This window comes from Syngnathus leptorhynchus, chromosome 3 (assembly GCF_054491065.1).
Source record: "Syngnathus leptorhynchus isolate UIUO chromosome 3, UIUO_Slep, whole genome shotgun sequence".
Taxonomy (NCBI): domain Eukaryota; kingdom Metazoa; phylum Chordata; class Actinopteri; order Syngnathiformes; family Syngnathidae; genus Syngnathus; species Syngnathus leptorhynchus.
The window spans coordinates 17,703,330-17,725,791 of record NC_141197.1 but is presented as its reverse complement, the minus strand read 5'-3'; the positions used below and the strand labels follow the sequence as shown (position 1 = coordinate 17,725,791).

The window sequence follows — 22,462 nt, the reverse complement described above, 5'->3', positions numbered from 1 at the left end:
TAATATAACGACACATTAGCCAAACCAAAACACAGTCGCCCATCTTCCTGCTTAAAGACGGGAAAGCGGGGAGATCTGCCACAGTCTTGACAAGGTAAACAGAGAGTCATTTTATTCGTAATTAAAGGTGTTCTTTGGCTGGCCAGATGACCCGAGAATGAAAGTGACATTTAGCAATAAGAAAATGTTGCCTGGTGGATTTTAATGAGAGCCTCTCCCTGCACCCGACCACCCAACGGAGACTGACCTTTTGCGCTCCGCCGTGACAACACTCCCTTCACATTCATTCTCTCGCTCAGTCACATTAGAATAAAGAGTCGCCCAGCCATCCAGCCATCTGACCTTTAATTTGACACAGGCGGGACAAAGACCAACACCGGAGAAGTGGTGGAGAAGACTCGAAAGCCCGAGACCTCATCGCCGTCACCTTTTTTTGTTGAAGGCCTGCATTCGGGAGGACACGGAACCTTACCGTAACGTAGCGTGACAGATGACGACGGTGTGTCCGTTATTACTATGGTTTGTCGGTCATGTGACTCTTCTGTTCACTCGACTTGCCAATCATTACACACAACACAATTTGTTGATGATTGGTGTCACTCATTTGTCCTATAAACACTAAAAGCATTCCAAGCATCCCATCAGGGCAACTCTCCTCAAAGTAGCTGGTCTGTTCACCTAGCGTGCTAAATAAACATCTGTTCACATCTACCGTCAAAACCAGCCCCCAAACAAGTGTATACTATTTTTGCTGGAAGAACTGCGCTAAAAAAGGGAAAGATTAAAATGCCGGGGATAAGTGTACAAGAGTGCATTGTCAAACCGGTGCGCTAATTAGACGTTACACTCGGCGAATTAAGCTAACTGCGTTCATTAGGTGGGCCTAAACACTGGTACCTGTGGCAACCATGAGTTGAGGACACCGTTAAGTCCTCATTATGGACTTTTACACCGCATGTGTACATATTCAATCCACGTTATGGTGGCTAGATGTACCCGCTAGGGGTTGCTATGCTGACATGTTTGTCGTCCCCGCTATCAGCGTTTAGAACGTGTTATGTGGCGAAAGGCTATGGAGGAGCATGGAACAAGTGTGCGAGATCATGGAAAACAGCTGATTTGAACAAGGGAAACATCTACGTAGGAGCATGAATTAATTACGTTTCCATGTAAATGGAATGGAAACTACTGTTCGGGTATAGTAGAGAAGGCGACATAGGGCAATGAAAGATAAAAAAAAAATCTTAAATATTTTTTTATTTAAATAAATTTTTCATTTAAATACATTCTGTATTAATGTAAATACAGTGTTGGTATAAAAATTCAAGATAAAATAACAAAATGAAAATCAGTCATAAACCAAAGACAAACCATAATTTTGTTCTGGCCTATTTATCTGTAACCCAACAGCAGAAAATTACGGGTTCAGTTACATGGAAATAAGCTACAATTGGAAAAGATTGTAGAAAAATAGAAACGGGGCTGCAGAGGAGGAACACAGAATAAGAATGAAAGGTAATTAAAAAGCCAATTAAATCAAGATAAACTTGTGCTATGATTCTCGGGTTCCGCTCGGCTGCACAGATCTTTCTGTGTACCGACTTTAATCATCTGCGTCACGAACAAACAATAGCGTATCAATCTGTTCGTGTCATGTTTGCATCTCATTCGGGATCAAATATTTAAGCGTACGTCGACGGCCGGCCCTCATATGTTCGACTTTAATGGCAGTCAGTCGGTGAAGGGTTAAATTCATCTCTTTTTACGCACTGTTGGAAATTAAGCTCGCCCGGTAATCAAGTTGATTTTAGAGCTGTCATTGTAAAGCAAACTCATTTAGCCAACAGCCATTAAGAAGGCAAACACTTTAGAGAAAAGTTGACTTGTAGAAGTAAATATAGCTGAGCTTGTGTCTTTAAAGACATTCAAGTGGAGTTTATTTGTGTAGCACTAATCACAAAAAAAGGAAAGGGGCTTCACGGGGTCACGGTTGACAGAGATTAGTAACATCGGATTTTCCGCGGCCAATACTGTCATTAAATAAACAACATTTAAAGCTGCTAATTGTGTGTTTCTTGTTTTAATAAAAAAAAAACCTCAGATATCGTTGAGCCCAAAAAGTCTCGCCATTGAGTCTCAGGTGGACGGGCAAGACGTATGATGGCGCCGATGATGATGTCAAACGATATGAATTATTATGCGATAAAGGGCGACCTGACTGATGTCCGAATCAGAGGCCCAGCTGGTGGTTTTCTCATGGGGACTCTCTTCAGCACAAGTTGAGGTCGTGTTGGATGCAATCACAAAGTCAGTATGCTGTTTTGATCCCTCGCAAATGTAAATGATCAACTGGCCTCATTAAATTCTTTTTAATTCTTCTGCTTTGCGCTAGACTGCTTTTGATTTGGCCTGTATTGCACAGGGTGATTTAATTTAATGTTGCTCTGTATTTTATCATAAAATGTTTAATATTTTTATGACAAGTTAACATTTTTTTCTGTTGCAGCATGTTTGAAAACAGCAACTGAGGACAGTTTAAATGAGATAAACTTTATAAATCTCACAATGGGGGAATTTGAAAACTTCCGAAACAATACAGGAAATTAAAAAAATTTCCATTCAGGGAGGGCACATAAAACTATTATTTTTGCTCAAACACATTAACTCCGCTAATTGTCCATTCTAAAAAAAAAATATTAGGATAAATTACGTCTCACTATCAAGGAGACACATTTTATCCAAAAGCAGATTATTTGAATTATTTTATATTATATACTTTTTTTATGCCTCTACATACTCAAACCACAACAATTGAGTGGATACAATTGTGAATAATCATTCGCCATCTTTATGGCTGCGATTGATCTTACAATTGCCAATAATAACCGCTGCTGCTAATTAGTTAGCACTGATTGGCGGTAAGAGACGCCAACGCTCTACCGTAATTACACCACAGAAACTTCACTTGATTTGCTTTGGCCGAAAAATTTTGCGAGAAAATAAAAGTGGATGGAAGATTAATATGTTTCATTAAACGCGGACGATTTTGATTAGCGTTCTCGATCAACCACGCAGATAAAGTGGACGAACACACACACGTACACAAGATGAGCCGTGAGATCACCTCGTAAATCCGACGGGTCAGTCGAGTCTTGCATTGCTGCATTTACTTTAATGTTGCCATTACAAGTTATTTCCTCCAAAGTTGCCCCCAGTAAACATACTCTTGACACGGGCAGGGATGAAGGAAGCTCAAATGGAGCATGCTAGGAAAGAGGCGAGCTGACGCGTCAGACTCAATCACTGGACTGACAATTGGAGATGCACCACAATCCTAATATTGTCATTTTCACAAACTTCAAAGCCAATGGAGAATTTTCAGTGAAGCTAACGTACAGTTTGTAAACATCCAGAAACTAGCATGCGTGTTAGCAATTTCCGCCATTTTAGAAATTGTACAAAACTGGTTTTGTCTAAGGGACCACCATTATAACCAAGAAGCAATTCAAGGACCACTGCTTTGACGAAATATTATTTTATTTTGCACCGAAGGAGAATAAACTATTATATGGGTCAGGCTATTTATTTGCATCTGTAGCTCTATTTTTGGGAAACTCAGCTACGTTTGACCTAATTTGAATGGGTAAAAGATTCAGAAAATTTGTCGGAAAATAATTCTAAATAATAAATCGATTTTATTTTTAAAAAATGTTACAATTATTTTCCATTCCCAATTTCACAGACCACCTGAAATTCCGCTACGGACAACTCGAGGGCCGCGGGCCACTGGTTGACAATCCATGCTCTACAAGAGTAAAGCCAGATTTAAAGCCAAAGTGGTCCTTCACATGCCGCCCACAGAGTTCCATATCAGATTCAGTTGCCGAAAGCGCAAAATGGCAGCTTGCTCAGGTAAAATACTGTGACCAAGTTCCTCAGGTCATGCTTATTCGTGGAAAATAACAGCGCGATAACAGGCTGTCATACGCAAAGATGTCAGCCTTTTGTTAAAGAAATGACTTTGCTCTTCTGTGGCGCGCCGCTCGGCCCCTGCCAGACAAATGGTCCATTTAGAGAGCGACGGTTAAATGGAAGCGCATCGTCGTCGTCGTCTTCGTCGCTAAGTTGAGGCAGCGCTGATAGGAATCCAATTATCCAAGGCAAATAATGGATGTCTCATTTGCGACAGGTGCCGTTCGGCCACAGTAATGGCGCTGCCTCCATTCAGCCCGGTCCGTTTCATACCGCGGGCCCTAAAGCCACGTTCGATCAATAACGTTATTTTGTGTACAAGTCACGAAGGAGAAGGGGTGAGCAAACCTTTGGGGTTAAATTGGAACAGAAAATCTGATTTAGATAGCTCTGTAAAAATACACGGTGGGTCCGATTTGGTTTTCTGGGCTTTAGGTGTGACACCCGGGTCGGTTTTCTCGTATAGGAGGCATATAGGTCTCACTAAGCCCACTCTTTGTATACAAGGAGACACATTACACAAGAAATTTACTCACATATAGCGTAGGTGTGGATTCTGAGCAAAGGCTCGGGGCTGGATCACCTTCAGGTTGCAATTCATGATGGTGCTGTAATGGAAAACAAACAAACAAAAAAAAAGAATGAATGTGTGAGCAAAGCGCAAAAAGGCTACAGCGTGGGAGAACACAACTATTGTTTCCAATTCTTTTCATTTCCTTTTTTTTGTGTGTGTGTGAGCGCGTGTAAGTGTGCAAGTGTTTATTCGAAAATTATGTAACTCCACCACCCAAAAAAAAAAAATGGGAGCAGATGCATTCTGGCACAAACTCAGTGTACCTTTAAAAAATATATTTATTTATCAAAGGCAGTTTTTTTGTTAACTGTCCAAGTTGTTGTAACATCATGTATTTATATACATCAAAAGAAATGTAGAGACCTAATTAAACTTAAGCTTAAGATGTACCTCAATGACATTATCCGGACATCAAAATAAAACAACAAACATCCATGTTTTAGTATACATCAAAGACAATTAATACCCGACCAGCCTAATGAACGTATTTTTGTCAACAACCGAGAATATTTCTTTCCTTTTATATATATTAACAACATTTTTGTTTTCTTGAAGACAATCTTCATTTTCGTTCTTTTGTTTCATACGGCTTCATTTGGTTGAAAATGAAGCCGTGTCTCGTACAGATAAAAATGATGTGGCGGGTACATTGTGACACGCTCTTGCTCACTCGCAGGAAGATCCACTGCGGCGAGTCGGTACAGTTCTGCCTCATCTAAATCCAATTTTAATTCCAAATGTAACTCCGCTCAGCGTAAAGTCACCTCGCAATTGAAGTTCAGCTGTAATCAAAGCTGTCTTACACTGACATCCTCACCTTGCGTTTTATGAACTTTAGCATTGTCTTGGTATTTGTATTGTTTTTTTTTTTTAATTTTGCTCTGCTATCTTGCAAATATGAAACTGTTAATCGCCTTACCTCGATAAATTAAAATAAAAAAACAAATTAAAATACATAGTCAAGTTAATATGTGATTAACAACGTGGCTGATTTTAAATGAAAAAAGTTGGACGACTAAGTGATAGCAAAGTTCGCAATTCAAGAACGACCGTCGTCTTGATCACCATATTGAGGGACTCTAGTGGATCTTTTATTTTAATTTATTCGCAATTAAAGCGTCAACAGGAACATGCGCAGCACCTCTTTCATTAGCGCACCACTCGCCGGCATATTTAACAATCCGACGTTTTTCATGAATGATCGCTTCTCATATCGTCCTTATTGAAATGTGGAATAATGAGTGTCAAACCGGGCTACGGGACTGTTACGTGGCCGCCGTCCACCCCCTCGCCCTCGCCCGCCTCCCTTGCCGATCCCCCCCCACCCTCACGGAGTCGGGCAGTAATGAGAAAAATGCTAATTTGCTGCTGGAGATATTACACTTGGCCTCCCTGATGAGGGATCAGCGGGATCAGGGGAGAAAGGCCTGCTCCGAGTTTTGAAAGGGCGGTGGAGAAAAAAAGAGGTGGGCAGGCAGCCATTGAGAAATAGCCGTGGATGTTGCTGGAACACTTACAGTCTCTGCAGTCCAGTGTAGAGTTCCATGTCCACATCCCGTAAAGTCTGCAATCCAGTCCAGTTCTCAATGTGTCTGTGGAGAAAAATAGAACAAAACGGATGATTAAACAAAGTACAAAAGAAAAGTAAGTGGTGCTTAAAAATCCATAAACATTTAAATTGCAATTATCGGAAAACCTGGCGACAGGATGCTCTCTGGCGGTCTACGATAAATATAATTGCACAAGAGGCAGTCAGCGAAGTTAATCTGGTGATGCTAGACTGACGGGCTAATGCCAGCTCCCGCCTCTGACAAAAAATGTCAAGCCGCTATGAAATTAGATTTCGGGGAGAAACAAAATAAGTGTTTGTTTGTTGTTCATTTTCCATCGATCAGACCGGTCGGGGAAAAACGGCACGCGGCCTAATTGCTTTGCTTCGATGTTAACTAGCAACACCTGAAAATGGAAGAAAAAAAAAAGCTCTTTTCTTACATCTCACCAACCAATGAATGCCAAAGCAAAGAAGGCAACACAAAATGCAACAAAATGATGTTCCCCTTTACTCGGTATGAATATTTTTGTAGCTGCGCCGTTGTGGGTGTGAACACAGCAAACTACAATACACTACTTCCACCAAGATTTGTTATTCTGCCACTACAGTCAACCAATCACAGCCGTGCCAACCACAATTCTATCAACTCACCCTCCGCTTATTCTTCCTTCCACTCGGATATATTTGTTGTGAAAAAACTGAGGTGTATCCTGTCCTGTATTTAATATTTCAGGACACCATTACATCTGTTTTCCAAAAAAATATCATTTTGTGTCTGTACAATATGTACTTTTTGTTAGGCGACAGTCTGGAGAAGAGAAGATGACCGACAAGTCACATTGAGCCTCTGTGACGCTTTTCTGAACGAGGTCGTGCACTGCATTGTGTGGCACGCCATGCTGTCCTTTGGCAATCCTTCAACTGAATCCAATTCCAGCATGGCTCAGGACCATTACTGCAGGATTGTGTGCAGCTCCATCTCCATCATCATCATCATCATCATGTGAGGGCGATGTTGGGACCCATGCCGGACACTTTAAAGCGAGCATACCACGTATTTCTTCGAGCAACTTGAAACAATGTGTCAATGACGTGTTTACCACTTGCAATATTAGCTATGGTAAGCTAACTGCAAAACACTAATTCTAACCACATTGTCGATGAATATCTCATAAATCGACCTAATGCTCCTGGTGGTGAGCGAAATGAAAATACTGTGTGTAATACTGGACAGACTAATTAGCTTCCTTCCGTATGTGGCATTTAGCGAGAGCAAGTTAGTCATTTATGTTATTTCCTTCTTGGTAAAAGCCTCCGCTTAGTCACATGCTGCTTTCGTTACCATGGTAACATAATAGCGTGCGTGGCGATGAGCAACAATGTGTTGCTCAGCAAGATCACACGCTAGAAACAGTTTTGTATATCTCTGATGTGAGCTTCAAGAGGTTCGCTAACACTATCCACATACTGGCCAAAGAATTTGGTAGAAAATATAAATATCATTAGAATCAGACAGGTGCTCAAAACAAAAACACATGTTTATGTATATTTTAATTTTTTTTAATATACACAACAAATGGTCATAAAATATTCTTCCAATGTCAAATAATTGTCAATATATTTATTTTTATTATATTTCTGTTTTTCCTTTTTGTTTTTGAAATATCATGAGGTCATGTAACGGACAACGCAAACACTGGTTAGGCTATATAAAAGGTCAAAATGAATACATACTGCTGGTCAAGACTGGGAGAAGATCAAGGGCAGCAAAAATGCAGCAAAATACAGACAAGGGCCACTTGTTGTTGTGTATTCTCAAATGTCACAATGACAATGTAATTAAATTCAAGAGGAGACCAAGGGCAAGAAAATGTGAGCAAAGACTGCACACTACAACGCTAAAGTACAACAGTTAGCATGTCTCTGTTTGTTTTCACAAGGGCTCAAATGGTATCAGTTATTTGGTATCGGTGTACTCAAGTGTTGACTCCTCGTACTTATACTGTTCTGAAGAAAAAGTGTTTGTATAATTGACTTTTCTTGCCGTGTATCCTTTTGTGCCTCAACGGGCAGCAATTTTGAGACTTGGGCTATTCATGCCTTGGTACTTTTTAGCAGCTACACACAAAGAGCCGATATTTAAATCTTTTATATTCTTCTGCCTCTTAATTTGGGAGCAAATTTTTGCTACATTTGTCCAGAAATATATTTCCCCAATTGACTGAGAGTGCTAGAACATCGCTGCCAAATAAAATATTGATGTAATAGAGCGATATGAAAAGAATATATAATGTAAATCTATAATTTAGCACAGCCTCCCTGACTCCACTTTTCGTCAACAAAACAACAAATAGAGGGAGGCAGGCGACGGCTCCCCGTGAACTGCAATCTGATTGCGCTGATTGTTGGCGTCGTGCTGAATACGCTTGGTGGATTTGACGCTTGTGAAAAAAAAAATACAATACAAAATATGCCCATGATTGACAATGATGCTGCGATTCAATCTACTATTCCTCCATAAATCCCGCTATCCCAGCAAGGTTGGAAATTGAATGTGACAAAAGTGATTTTTTTTTTTTTCTTCAAGATGCTTACATGTTACAATGACCCTTACAAGGAAATTGTGGAATAGTACACTGAGCAAACAAAGCAAATTTGTGCTTATTATTTGTGTCATTTTAAGCTGTGTATCCTCAAATGTTGCAATTTCATTCGAGGCGAGACAAATAGTCACGAGAAAACGGCAGTCAATTGGAGACTTGGGTGCATCAAAGTGCGGTGAACGGAACAGCTAATCTATCGATTTGGATTTGGTATGTAGACACTGTTGCCTGACATATGAGCATATGTATGGTTTTACAGCCTTCTGCCTTATGAGCTTGCCATTGGCTCAAACCTAAACCGGGTGGCAAAATCGCTGGAGGAGAACGCCCCGCGAACAAACAGTAACAGATTCCACCCCGGCGAGGGCCATCTGTTGTGTTGTGGCGGCCCCGGGCCCTGCAATGTGATGCCACCACCACACAAACAATACATTGGTCAACCGCAAAATTCAATCAGACAGGTGGCCCTAAATATATTTTTGGGGCTCAATATATTTATATATTTATTGCTATTCATATAATTTATATTATACAATTAATATTAAATTTTTTATTATTATTTTAATTTTTTTATTCTATTAATATATATATATATATATATATATATATATATATATATATATATATATATATATATATATATATATATATATATATATATATATATCGATTCTTCTGAATGGAAAATAATAAAAACTATTCATTCGAACTATTTCAGTGGCATAAATGTATTTAACACACCGGAAACACAACCTGTGGCTTAAAATAAATATTTTTGAGTTTGTTTTTTTTCCCCCCCTTGCGATTGCGTACATACTTTTCCCTTCCGCTGTCGGCGTGATTTACGACTGTACCGGAATGATGTACAGCACCGCTGCTGCCACCTTAATGGGAAAATGTTTAATAAAACACAATGTCTCTGGTGTGTTCCCCGGGATATTGATCTCGCCTTGCCTCGCGTCGGGCCAAACACTCCAGACGAGGAACGTGGCGGGTCAGAGTAGCACTCAGTTAGATTAAAGCGCACGCCGACATCAATCAGATAGCCTTGTTGTTGTTTTTTTGTCTCTCCCGCCACACGTGCTGGTGTTTTTGTGAAGCGTTTTCACAAAAGTGAAAACATGGAAAAGGATGTTGATAACCCTCGACTTGGGTGTGCCAATGGACTCTTACAAATTGATTTTACATTACAGTCACTGCGATGGTAGAGTTGACAATCTGTTGCTTCAAACCAGTATTGTACAAGAAATAGAAACACGGTAATTTCAGGGTGATAGCTAGAAATATTTTAGCGGGGTGGCCACATACATGTGCTGAAACATATGTGCACTCGTTTGCATACTTATAACAACTCCAACCGAGAAATCACTGTTTACAGTACCATACACAAATAAATAGAACCTTGGCTAACTCTCAAAACTTACACGCTTGTTGTTTTGTCTCCGTGCTCGATAACAAACAAGCAGTTTCATTCTAGCGATGGGAAACATGACACAAATAGTTTTCACTATTGTTCTGCTACTCCAAGCACCAAACAAACTAAATTTACTCAATCAGTCATTGATAATGTGAAGATGAGCCTTTGCAAGCTGTGGGATTTGATTGCCATCTTAAAGTGACAGGCGACATTCAAACGACTGTTGTATTAAGAGAGATTGTGCGGCACAGCAGCACTGCGGGATAAACAACGAATGAAGATTAATGAGGACGCCTGAAAAATCAGGCTTGCGTATTCCAGAGGTGGCAAACGTCTGTGGCCAAGTTGAAGTACAGATACTTGTGTAAATAATATTTTGTTGAAAGTTAAAGTCATAAATGTATTCAGAATATTGCCAATGATATGATAATGTTCATTTTTTAAAGCCACTTTGTGATTTTTAGGCTTGCTTCATCTCATTTGTTGGCCACGTCACTGGTATAGTCCCGAAAGGGAAACACTGGTCATATTAGAGAGAAAATATTTCAATTAATCGTCATCCTCAGAAAGGGTTCGAGTATCCTCCAATGGAGAAGGACGCCTGACGCCAGACATTAAAAAAAAAAAATGCAGGGCAACAACTTTCTCTTGTTGACATTTCGTCAAGCGCATAAGAGCAAAAGGCGACGGATTAAACGAGCCGTACGTGGCGCTGCGACGCCACCGCGCTTCTATCCTCCACTTGGAAAAGTTCACGCAGGGTTTACGAAAGCACTTCAGAAAGCGCAGCTATGGAGGCCGCATGTCTGGAATTTAATCATGCCCTTCTTAAATCAGGCCACAACATTAGCATTAGAAACGTAAGCTAATGAGATCAAATACAAGTCATATGTAGCGGTAAAACCGGGGTTAGCTTAGCCCTCCGCTTAGGGTTAGCGTATTGGATAGCGCTTTAAATAAATGTAATGTCACTTTGGCCACCTCTCCGAAACATTTATGGAATGGCGGCTTCTGTAAAGCAACCTATACATCCATGAGCCAAATGAAACCCCCGCTCGATGTGGCCGAATGTACGTGCAAAAAGCAACATTATTCTGGATGTGTCAGTTCAGAGTGTTTTCACACAGCTGATGATATTCGCGGATGCCCCCACGACGCCACGTGGTTCCGAGTCACCGCCAAAGCGCACCACCGAGTCCCAAATGACTATATGGGGGTTAAAATCTGGCAGGGGAAGGGAATGTTCCGGCCGCGTGTTGCGGAAAAGGTATCACTTCCTCACACATGAGTGAGTCGCGAACATGTGTGGACAAAGCGAAAATGACTATAATTAGAGTGCCATTTTGTCAAGTGCCACTGCGGCTATGATCCCTCTCTGGATTCAAAGAGGCAGCCGTCGGGCCTCGAGCCGCCGAGGCGTGTCGTCGCGGGAGCTTCGCACAGATCACCGACTGTCACTGGCAACGACGTACGTTTCCATCTGCCCCGCGTAATGAGGGGAATATATCAGCGCTGTCGAACCCCCGTGACATGCGGCCGAGTCTTATACAACACGAGATTTTTAAATGGCTCATTTGTTTATGCTAACGCTAAAGCTACAATAGTGATGAACTGGCACGTGAGCGCTAGGTGTAGTTAAAAAAGTGGGTGGCATTATTATTAAGGCTTATTATTTATTTATTATTTTTTAAATTTAAGCTTTATTTTTTTTTTTTTTTTAAAGTCTTAAATTGAGTTACACATAACAGGCGTCTAAATAATGTAAACCCTCAATGGGTCACATTAAAGAATGCAGGAGGGGCCATATGCGCCTTATTTTCTTGTGATGTAATTCCATTCGTCTTCTTTTAGGATATGTTTTTGGGCAGCCAAGTCAAATGTTATTTCATTATAATCTGATGATTATATCTGAAATGGGTCTGACCGACTCCAAAAGGGAGGATCCGTCACGTTAGCCGTTAAATGTTCTGCTGTGGCCGCCAGCTCGACATCAAAACCACTTCAGATGCCGCCCGGGAAGAATCTTTTGGGAATCACAGAACTGGAGGACATAATACAGTAGAATCACATAAAAAAAAAATTCATTTCCTACAAAAAAAAATAAAAAATCTCACGTGGAACACGTTTTTCTTCGGCCTGCATACATTTGATTACCATCACAAGCTAGCATTGATATCCGATGTTGCCATAGCATGTATCCTAATCGTGCCTTTCAAGTCTTTTGTCAGCTCAAATATTCATTTGAACCGCTGAGCCGGAACAAAACACCCAACAAAAGCCTCCACCTCGTAACCGTTGTCATTAATAGTTAGTTAAATTGCCGCCCTGTCAATCATCAGATCAAAGCAAAATGGTGTTTCTTCAAGTGAAAAACAACACCGCAAACGTGATCAAGTGGAATCAATGATGAAAACAAACCCGTGGCTTATTTTCTCCTTCTGAACTCCCCAAACAATCAATAAAAGAACAAGGAGCAAAAAAACAAAAACAAAACATTTATTTTATGGGTTTTCGAAGGAACACGCCCTTCTGACCGCACACTGCAAGATTCATGAGGCCTTTTTTTCCCCCCCTTGCCATCAGCACTTCTCGTAAGTCGACTCCCTGCTGAGTACGATCGTGTTTAATCAAATAAGTGATCGGCGAGATCTGTTGGACGGTGGCCAGATAAGTCGTAGCGCATGCAAATGCGACGGACTTTTAGCGCCGGCGTTCAGTTTGAAGTCTTTGTATGTATTCGCTGCAAATCTTCCAGTTGATGTTCCATAAAACATCAAAGGTAGCTCTGCTAAGGTATTACAAGGTGCCATTTTGTTTTTGGCCGTCTTTAGGGCCGCATGAATGTTTCAAGAACGGCGAAGCAATTCAAGGCAATCATGTGGTTGTGTAAATAGAAAAATCGGAGCCCACTATTTAAATGCCATGGTCAAGTTTAGTTGAAAATGAATAATTTTTTGGTGCTTCAAGCCGTTGCAACCCTAAACGTTCAAGCATACTCACTTCACGTCATGTTTTAATAGCTTGAAATGTGAGGTAAAAGTACCTTTGGCGGTCTTTCGATTTCCAACTGGAACATGAACAGGGATTCAATGTCCAAACCTTCGACTCTTGATTTTGCACAATTTTAAAGGACCACGATGGCTCAAAAAAAAAACTGAAGTCATTTTGGACTCATTTGGGTAATATGGAATTAAAATCCAACTGAACTCCAATTTAAGTCTTCATTAACATTCTAGACAGTAAACCTTCCATATCTTCAGGTGGACAACTATGCACTGCAAAAAGGTGGTGAAAAAAAAAAATCAGATTATTTTTTTATGACCCCCTGTTGGGAAAAAAAAAAAAAAAAAAGGATAGCAATGACTACTGGAGCGACTCCCAATCATTGTGACTTTGAAAAGCCACCCCGGTCCGGGCACAGATCACTAGGATGAGGATTAAACGTTCCGCGCACGTCCTTTGCCAGAGAGAGGCTCTCGTCCAATTCCAGGATACGATAAATCTGCGGCTGAGGGGCACGTCTGCGCTGGAATTCAATTAGGTAAGAAAAGAGAGGAGAGGATCAGGGCGATATTAGACGGCTGATGGCTGAGCTCCTGGCTGGCCCCGGTAATGAAGCCCTCTGCAACCAGATTGATTTGACTTGCGAGCTCAAGAGTTCACCACCTTTTTTTGATTTTATTTTGATATAAAAGCGGTGGGCTTCAAAAGGCAGGATGTCGAACAAAGCATACCGTATAATCTGATGTCGAATTCCCATTAACGGGACTTTTTATATAAAACCGCTCGTGGATGACGGAATTTAACAAGATCACCTCTGAACCTTTACATCGTAACGCCGTCGTTATATGAAAGTTCTCTGTGAGGTTTAGATGTGTTATAGTTGTGTCGAGGACACGGCGAATATACGTAAGAGAGTAATTGCACCGTTAAGATGAGTCGTGCGGATAAACGAGCGGATGACAAAGAAGCAGCGAGTGGCGCGATTGAAAAATAAAGACGTGACACCCGCGTTGTTGAACTTGTCTGATTTTCATCAGTCATGGCTTTGACGTCATTTCGGGCTTCAAATGGAATTCCAATTTGTATTGAATGAAACTGTGAGTCAGCTCACATTTTAGTATCTGTGCAGTTTGTCGTTCAGATTTGGTAGTAAGTGGAATCATTGACAAGGTTTTTTTTTTTTTTTTATTTCACCTCCAATTTGGCCACTTGAAATCGAAATAGAAGTCTCCATATTCTTTTTTTTTTATGGATTCACTTCGCTTTAATTTAACATCACATCTAACTGAGTGGATTTTTCCGATGAATTCAGATTCCACAAACACATTATTGATCTAATGATTTAGTTTCGCCTAACGGGGCTTCTTTAATGGCCAACTATTGAGAAATACCTTTTTCTATACATACAGTATCGCGCTGACATGGCATTATTTGACATCCAGCAGCGTTTCAATGCAAAACAATGTCAAACTTTATGAGGCGTAATAAATTCATACATCCGCCTGCAAGGAATATGACAGTAGTGCTGAGGACGTACACGTGGGGACACTTTTGGAGGACTAGTAATTAAGTGTAATCATAATAATGCAAACTCTATCCCTTGGTGCTGCAGGGGAATTTAAATAAAAAGCTCAACTATATCCTTGGTGTGTGCGCGGAACTATTTCCAAGATATTGCCTGACGGGCTTCACTGTAATTCACTTTTTTGCTCTCTTCTCCTAAAGTGTCAATCAATTGTCTCGCAATCTCCTCCACAAGATGGCTCCTGATACACCCGAGTCAGGAGGTTTACACTTTTTTTTTTTTAATTGTGTTAATTTAATAAAGCAAATCAGATTTACACGAGCGCCAGGTGACAATAGAAAAGGTCAGGCCGTGCGTGTGTGTGTGTGTGTGTGTGTGTGTGTGTGTGTGTGTGTGTGTGTGTGTGACGTGTCTCCATCTGCGCGCTAATTAGCATTATTGTGTTGAGGATAGGTGGAATTAGCACCTGCAGCAGGGGAACGAGGCTCACAGGGAGGCACGGGTTTAGCCGCTCTAATATTTAGCCAGGCGGCAAAATGACACAGTGTGTTTACACTCACCGGTCACGACATTAGGGACACCATCTAATGAGATCTAATACGGGTGCTGTAAACATCACACACCTGCTTTCATTTTTTTTTTTTTAAAGCAAAATGGCTGACTTCCTGTTCAATTTTGGTGACTTTTTCGTACGTCATGTCGTGTTAGACGTGTTAGACTAATTCCATGACATGTATAAGGTTCCAATACTCACAAATGAGTGGATTCAAAACTTTTCGAAGGCAGCGTACTCAAAAACTTACTTTGTTTTTAATCCTTTATGACACAGCCAATTTGACTTGTGTGTAATTTGGATTCAATACGTTTGGCATTTGGAGTTTGACAGTCTCTCTTATTGTTGTCAGGAATATTAATATGATTCCGCTCATCTCAGCATGAACGGCGTAAAGAGCTAAAGTGATTTTGCTTCTCGGTATTTCCATAGCGGATTTCTTAATTGACAAGCTTTCAGCGTTTTTTATTTTGTATTTTTTTTTCAGTCTATTTCTTGTTTTACTCAGCAATAAATGTCAAACTCTTTCTTGAAGATGACTATTAAGCACTTTAATGGAAATTATTATTATTTTTTTTTTATTCCAATGTGGATTTTTCAGAAGCTGCTTTCAGGAAGCAGGGAACATTTTCTGTGCATAGGTTCTATATTTTTAAAAGCAGATATCATGATCGCATAAATTGTGGTTGAAGAAATTATAAACAAAGCCAAACCGCTAAATATTTCCGTCGTGTTGTTGTAGGTAAGGCACTCAAACAAACGATGACTCCTTTATGACGAGATAAAGAGAACAGGCAGTTATCGTATCTGTTCAAACAACTGCAAAACCGTTTGAGCTAATATACACTCTGATGTTTGGCTGGCAAACAAACTCATGAGCAATTCATGACTGGAAAAAAAAAACACAGTTTAGATTTGACAGTCAACACTGAGATGGAGGGGAGAGGTATCCGCAATTATCTTCCCGCCATGTTGTCCTTTCATCCGCTTTTCTTCCACCAGCCAATCACGTCGGGCTAATAAGTCTCGTTAGCGCGACACGCCAAGTGCTGCAAATGGCCTCAGATAGTAGACGAGTACAACGGTGTGAAAAGAAGGCCACCTTGGATGCACCTTCGGGGCTGTTTCGAGTGCTCACCGCATGCACTCGACTCCCCAGTGACTAAAAATAATAAATTACATGGCAAAGCCACCTCTTAGATAACAACTGGCCGAGTTTCAGAATGTAAATGCACTCATTTTTCCACCCCATGACATGTAAATGAGCTTAACGAAGCGAACCATCCAAGCGTGAGATATAATTTAAAAAAAAATTTCTTTGACCGAAAAGAATGTGCTGGATTTTTTTTATTTTTGCTTCGTCAAGTGGCTGCACAAAATAAAATGATGTGAATCCTGTGTCTGAATCTATGTATTGATATTTCTATAATTCATTGTAGTTTTTTTTTTTATTTAGCATTAAGAATATTTGATTAGTATATTTTTCGTTAAATATTTTTTTGCTTTTCATATTTTTTAAATTAATAACTTTGCAATTTAAAGTTCGGTTTAGTGATAGTACAGATTTGTTTTCTTTCTTTTCATTTGGATTTTTTCCACATTTTTATAATTGATTTTCTGTCATTTTTTTTTTAAGATTTTTTTTGCTGTTGCCCCAGATCTGATTTTTCAATTTTAAGAACGTATTTCAGATTTTTTTTTCCCTTTCCAGGCCCAAACCTTTTCAGTCTTGCACATTATTTTCATTTTATTTTGTGTTCTATGCACATGATCCATTTTCTGACTCATTGTTCCAATGACGTTTTCTTTCTTGCAGTAACAAGTCCACTTCTCTTCTACACCAACAACTTGTTAACAACTTGAGTCATTTGTTCTACTACAGAGACCTTTGAAACGTGGCTCCCTCTGACAAAGCTGAATATTAATTACGGCACGTCCCCTTTTCATTCTTTTCAAATGCTCAACATGTCAAGACTGTGACCTCAAATCATTTCTATGATCTCAGCTCGGCCTCGCTACGTACTTTTAATATTCATGTTTGCACTGCCGCTGAGCGCGTGCTATCCTACAAAGGAGGTTAAAATGTCAAAATTTTATTCTCCTCTCAGTTTGCCAGCCAACGTTAGGTCCCCAATGTTTTTCCTATATATATATATGAGAAGTGGGAGCTCTCTGACGTCGATGGCAGGAGAATGACTCATGCTACTTGACAGCGCGCTATTGATGTTTGCTAAACACACACAAAAATTCTCCCTCATGAATAATAATCAATAAGGAAGTGAGAGTGAGAATGATGATATTGGAAATTGTTTTTACTTCACATTTGTAAAAAAAAAAAAAGGTTAATTTTTTTTCAGATGTTTTTACTCAGATCGTTCTTTAAAAAAATTAAGTTAAATTTTCCATGAAATTAGATTTTTTAAAATATTTTTATTCAGTATTCCCTTTTTCAGAAACATATTCTTCTATTTTATTTGATCAAAATGACTTTTCCGACAGATTACACTGAAGGCATCAACAGCGTTTCAGAGCAGCCTTTTTTTTTCGTTGCTTTTTTTTTTCTGCTGTCTGTCGTGGAAGAGACAGAAGCTGAAAATGAACTTGTGATCCTTCCCTCCCCCAGCCGTCCCTTCCCGAGAACTCATTCCTCTATCAAAGTTCACGCGGTGGCAACAATGCCTCGTAAGCCGATGCAGCAAACACAGAAGCTCAAGTAAACGTCAACAGTAAGCTCCTCAAAGTCCTCGCCGAGGCCTTTTTCTGATCCCGCCTCAAACAGCAACAGTCTTCAGTCTTCTCAATGGTGTCTTTTGACAGTGGGAGCGGGCGGGGGGTGGGGGGGTGAAGAGGCGGCGGAGAGAAGGTGCTTCATTAGTATGCTTCCTTTAGGCGTTGGGGCAGCACGCAGATGCGCCGGTGTTGGAGGGTGCGGGAGAAGATGGCCGGAATTCTGGCGGCGGTCGACGCACGGCGAGAATCTCAATGAAGACGTTGGCCCCTCCTAATTCTCAGATGGCTAGCCGTGACCTACTTTTTCAGCAAGGCAGGTTCATGCAAACTTGATGATGTTCTCGCAACGCCTGAGGTGAGCCCGGCAATATGTAGGCAGAATGGGAGGGGGGGGGGTTATGGCACATGACTGGCGACCCGTTACTTAATCTGGTCTACCGAGCATTTAGCATTTGCAATATCGGGCTGACTTTCAGTCTGGTTCGGTGCTGCCACAAAAAGTCATGATGACTTGCTGCAAAAACTAAAACCAGGGACAAGCAAAGTTCTCTCGGACCTTCCGCATTCTGGTCACAACATTCTTCAGGATCCTTCTACCCAAACTATTCACAATTAAACTGGCAGACATTTTAATATCGACTTCTTTCTCGACAGCAACTCACTAAACTTCAGACTTCAGTCTTTCTTCATTTCTGTCGTTCTCCTCTTAAACCTTGTTCTGTCAGACTCCCAATATTCAGAACCCAAAAGCTAATTTTGAGGGGTACATGAAGCCGACTCCATTAGCGAGAGACTTCATCTTAGCTCCATGATTATTTGATGAAGCCCGATGTGATATTAATCCAAGATGGCAGCCATCAAAAATCTCGCATTCAAGACTCCCGCACACATTTTTCCGAGCTATTTTAGTCGTCCAGACGGCGAGGTTCGAGTCTTTGTTTCATCTTGTGTCCTGCTACTTCTCATCACAATCACTACAACTGCGTCACAAGACCTCAGAAGGCCCCAAAGTAGACGACGTTCTCGTAGATTTGATTGATTTTCTATCGTATCCCGCGCAAGGTGAATAATCGTAAGTTAAAATCTTATCGTGAAAATGTCTAAATCTTAACTGATCATCCTTGTTTCAGTAATTGTTCAAATGTTCAACACAAGGTATTGGAAATAGCGCATCAATGCGCTAAACGTCATGTTAACCGCGATAATGATCATATCTCGTCGGAGTTACAGGAAGCCTTGAGAAAGATTCCGTAATCGACTCGGGCCCTCTAAATGCATCCAGATATTAAATGGCACTTAAATCTCCAGTTGCGTGCTTTCTGTCGAGCTAATTAAGTATATTGTGATCCTCGACAAATCTATCAGTCTTCAAACTTATTCTGGCACAAACTTTTGTCTTGATTAAGATATTTGGAGAGCTGCCTGAGAGCGTTGAATTTAGTTGCGTGGGATTGTGTCTGGTCCCGGTCCAAGATGGAATAATTACAGTTAAGTAAGCAGATGCTGCTTTTGTCATTTACTAATGAAAAGGTGGTTTAGTCTTTTATGGCAAAGCCTTCTTTTGAATTGTTTTTCAGGTTGCATTATCTATTGTTATTGATATTGTTTTCAGATATTTAGATTTTCTTTCCCATCTTTTGGAGATTTTTTTTTTATTTTTTATGAGCGTTTCCCTGGACGAGCATCCTTTTTGGGGTCAAAGCAAATAATCATAACAGTCCCGTGACCTTCAGTCACATGACCTTGATCGCCGTGCAACCTTGGTCAGATACTCTTGGCCACTCTTGGATAACTTACCGTTCTCTTATTATTCCCTCTTTGAGATCTTTTTCTTTTATTGATCAATGTCCATGCAATGTGCACCGACTAACTGCCTTGAAGAAAAACAGGAATAAGGGAATGAACCATTTACCCAACGGCGTCCGTATTAAGTGCAGTTTTGTCTTCGCTGACGCGGTCGAGGCGTTTTAAACACCGCTTAAACCTCGTCGTCATCTGCAAATAGTCGCTTGTGAGCTCAATGTTAGCTTCAAAAGAATATAAAACAAACCTCTGCTGGACTATTTGGCTTCGCTCGTTTGCAAGTAGCACACGTGATGATGTAATGTTAATGATGTGTGTGACTACAGATAAATCCCAGCGGTGTTATTATGGGATGCTGGCTGATATTACTGTACTTTTTTTTCTCTCTCTCTCGCTTTTATGACTGTGTTTTCAACTGGGTATAAAGCAAATTGATGTGGTCTCTTTAAACAAGTTTAGTGCATCAGCGAAACGGCATGACAACAAAATGGTGGCCATGATGAGAATGATGGATCATAAATCGGTCTTCATCGAATACTATCACCAAGACTTCAAAATATTATAGCAATGAACAAAGCTTGGAAATTTAGTGTTATGAATATACAAAGGTCAAATTAACACACAATTGCAAAGACATGACATGAAAATGACAGTTGGCGACTCACACACATTGAGCAACTTGAGCTACCAAAAATTTGGAAACTTGACAAGGTTTTGAGCCAACATGTATAATATGCTTTAGTATCACTTATTAAACCATAAAACCATAGCATGATGGTCAAGGAAAAAGAAGGCTGCTCCAAAGAATGAAAGAGTTTGTAGCTAGTAGTCCGCTAGGTTTTGCTAGCTTAAAAGTCGGTAATAAATGAAATGACCAACTATTCTTTGAAAACACTGAACAGCTGACTTCCTGTTTGTTTTATTTCATGTGTTCTTCAGACTTTTATGTGACTCCATTCATCATGAATGATTCGATAGGCATGGCTAATGAATTTTACTAAGGTGTCATACAAGCTAGCCAAGCTAGCGCAACACTTAATCAATTTTAATTTATGCAGTCATGTCTCACCTACAGGCTTGGACAAAACCTCAAAAGTTTCAAAGAAAAAAAAAATTCAAACCAATCAAATTGATAGCATAAAAGGAAATTGTTTCACAATTACGCCTGAAAATGGCTGCTTAAATGCTAAATGGCTGCTTTCCTGTGTTTTGACATGCTTTGTGAGACTTTTTATGGCTCTAGTAATCATAGACATTGAATTACCTGTCACCAAGTAATATTAGCATCACGGGCATTTTCGAGCCACATTGCTTAACACGTATGAAAATAAGCCAACATCAGATGTGAAGGTGTTAATTAGAAGGCACACAGATACAACACGTAACCACAACCTGTCTGACTTTTAGCTTCTGACTGAAAATTGTCTTTCTTTATCTTCAAGTATCTCCTCCCCCACTTGAAAGAAAGAGCCATGCCTCCTGCTGCCAAACAAAGAACAAACTATTATCTGGATTCACCATTTTTTCTTTTAGGTGGCCTTTTGGCGACAACGCCGGCATCTTCGCACAGAGGACGGAAGACGAATCTTACCGCCGCCGCATACTAATAACAACCATACCGTTTTATTTTATTTTTTGGGGGCTCGTTGCTGGGTTTAAATAAAAGATGCTCCATGTAAAAAATGGTCCTTGGATGAATAGATTTTGTATTCATTATGAATTTTACATGACTGATATGCTAATAAAGACGGTTATTTTTCAACGATGTCTTACAATTTGGACAAGTGAGACCAAAATAATTAGGCAAATGACTCAGAAAATTGCAAAACACCTCAAAGGACGTATTAAGTATTTTTTTTGCCTTTTTTTTTTCAACGCTTATTTCAGATCCTGAATAGAATATAGCAAAGCCCAAGGTTTCGAGCAAAACATCTCGGCAAGTTCAATATACAGAAATATTTTCCTTTCAACATCAGTCAGCTTGTCCAACAGAAATAACAGCTGCTCACACGGTTACATCACGACAGTAATGCTAATTTCATCCGCCTGGGGAACCTCATTCTATTTGTTTCTCAGTCTTGTATTGCGGGTAAATACACTACTCAGATTTTTTTTTTTTTTTTAATCATGTCCACGCCCGTTTACTTCCTGTTGCAATTGCCGCCCGTTTAGTCAGCCCACAAGGCTCGAATCAATTGCCAGGTAATGAAAGCTGTTACACTTTAAAACTAAGGTTAAATCTTTTGTCTTTGTTTGCAACTCTTTCTGTCTTTAACCCTTGCCCACGTTAGTGAGAGTTAGATGGAGTCGAGGAGATCGACAGACGAATGTTTGATGTAGTCTAAATGTTTAATGGAATAAAAAATTAAAAGCTGGTCATTTTTTTTTTTATTGAAATATATTAAATATGTTCTTATATGTAGATATATATTTATAGAAAATATAACGTTACAGGTAGCAGGGTTACTGGGGCCATTCTACAATCAGAGGTAAAATGTTTTTCCTCTTTAGTATTCAACGGACTGAATTAATTGCGTGCTATGCAGGTTACACAGTCTTGATTGAGCACTAGGATACTCAAATGACACCTTCTTCAACTCCAAAACGCTATTTAATGTGCATTTTCCATTCATAGGCAGCACTTTATGCCTAAAGTAAGCCATCAGAAATGATCAGCCATGTTTAAACGACGCCACTGCATTTGTTTGTCAGCCTTTTGCTGCAGGATGG

The 22,462-nt window shown here is 40.1% G+C and overlaps 1 protein-coding gene across 3 annotated transcripts in view; it reads right to left on the bottom strand.

The window, feature by feature from the left end:
* ntrk3b (neurotrophic tyrosine kinase, receptor, type 3b) overlaps positions 1–22,462 on the bottom strand; it is a 135,500-nt gene that overhangs the window by 75,607 nt on the left and 37,431 nt on the right. For all 3 annotated transcript variants that reach the window (XM_085908081.1, XM_085908082.1, XM_085908083.1), the window contains 2 exons: positions 6,064–6,138; positions 4,509–4,580 (listed from right to left, as the gene is read on the bottom strand). In XM_085908081.1, the coding sequence (XP_085764207.1) occupies positions 4,509–4,580; positions 6,064–6,138 (147 nt within the window). The remainder of the gene's footprint in view (positions 1–4,508; positions 4,581–6,063; positions 6,139–22,462) is intronic.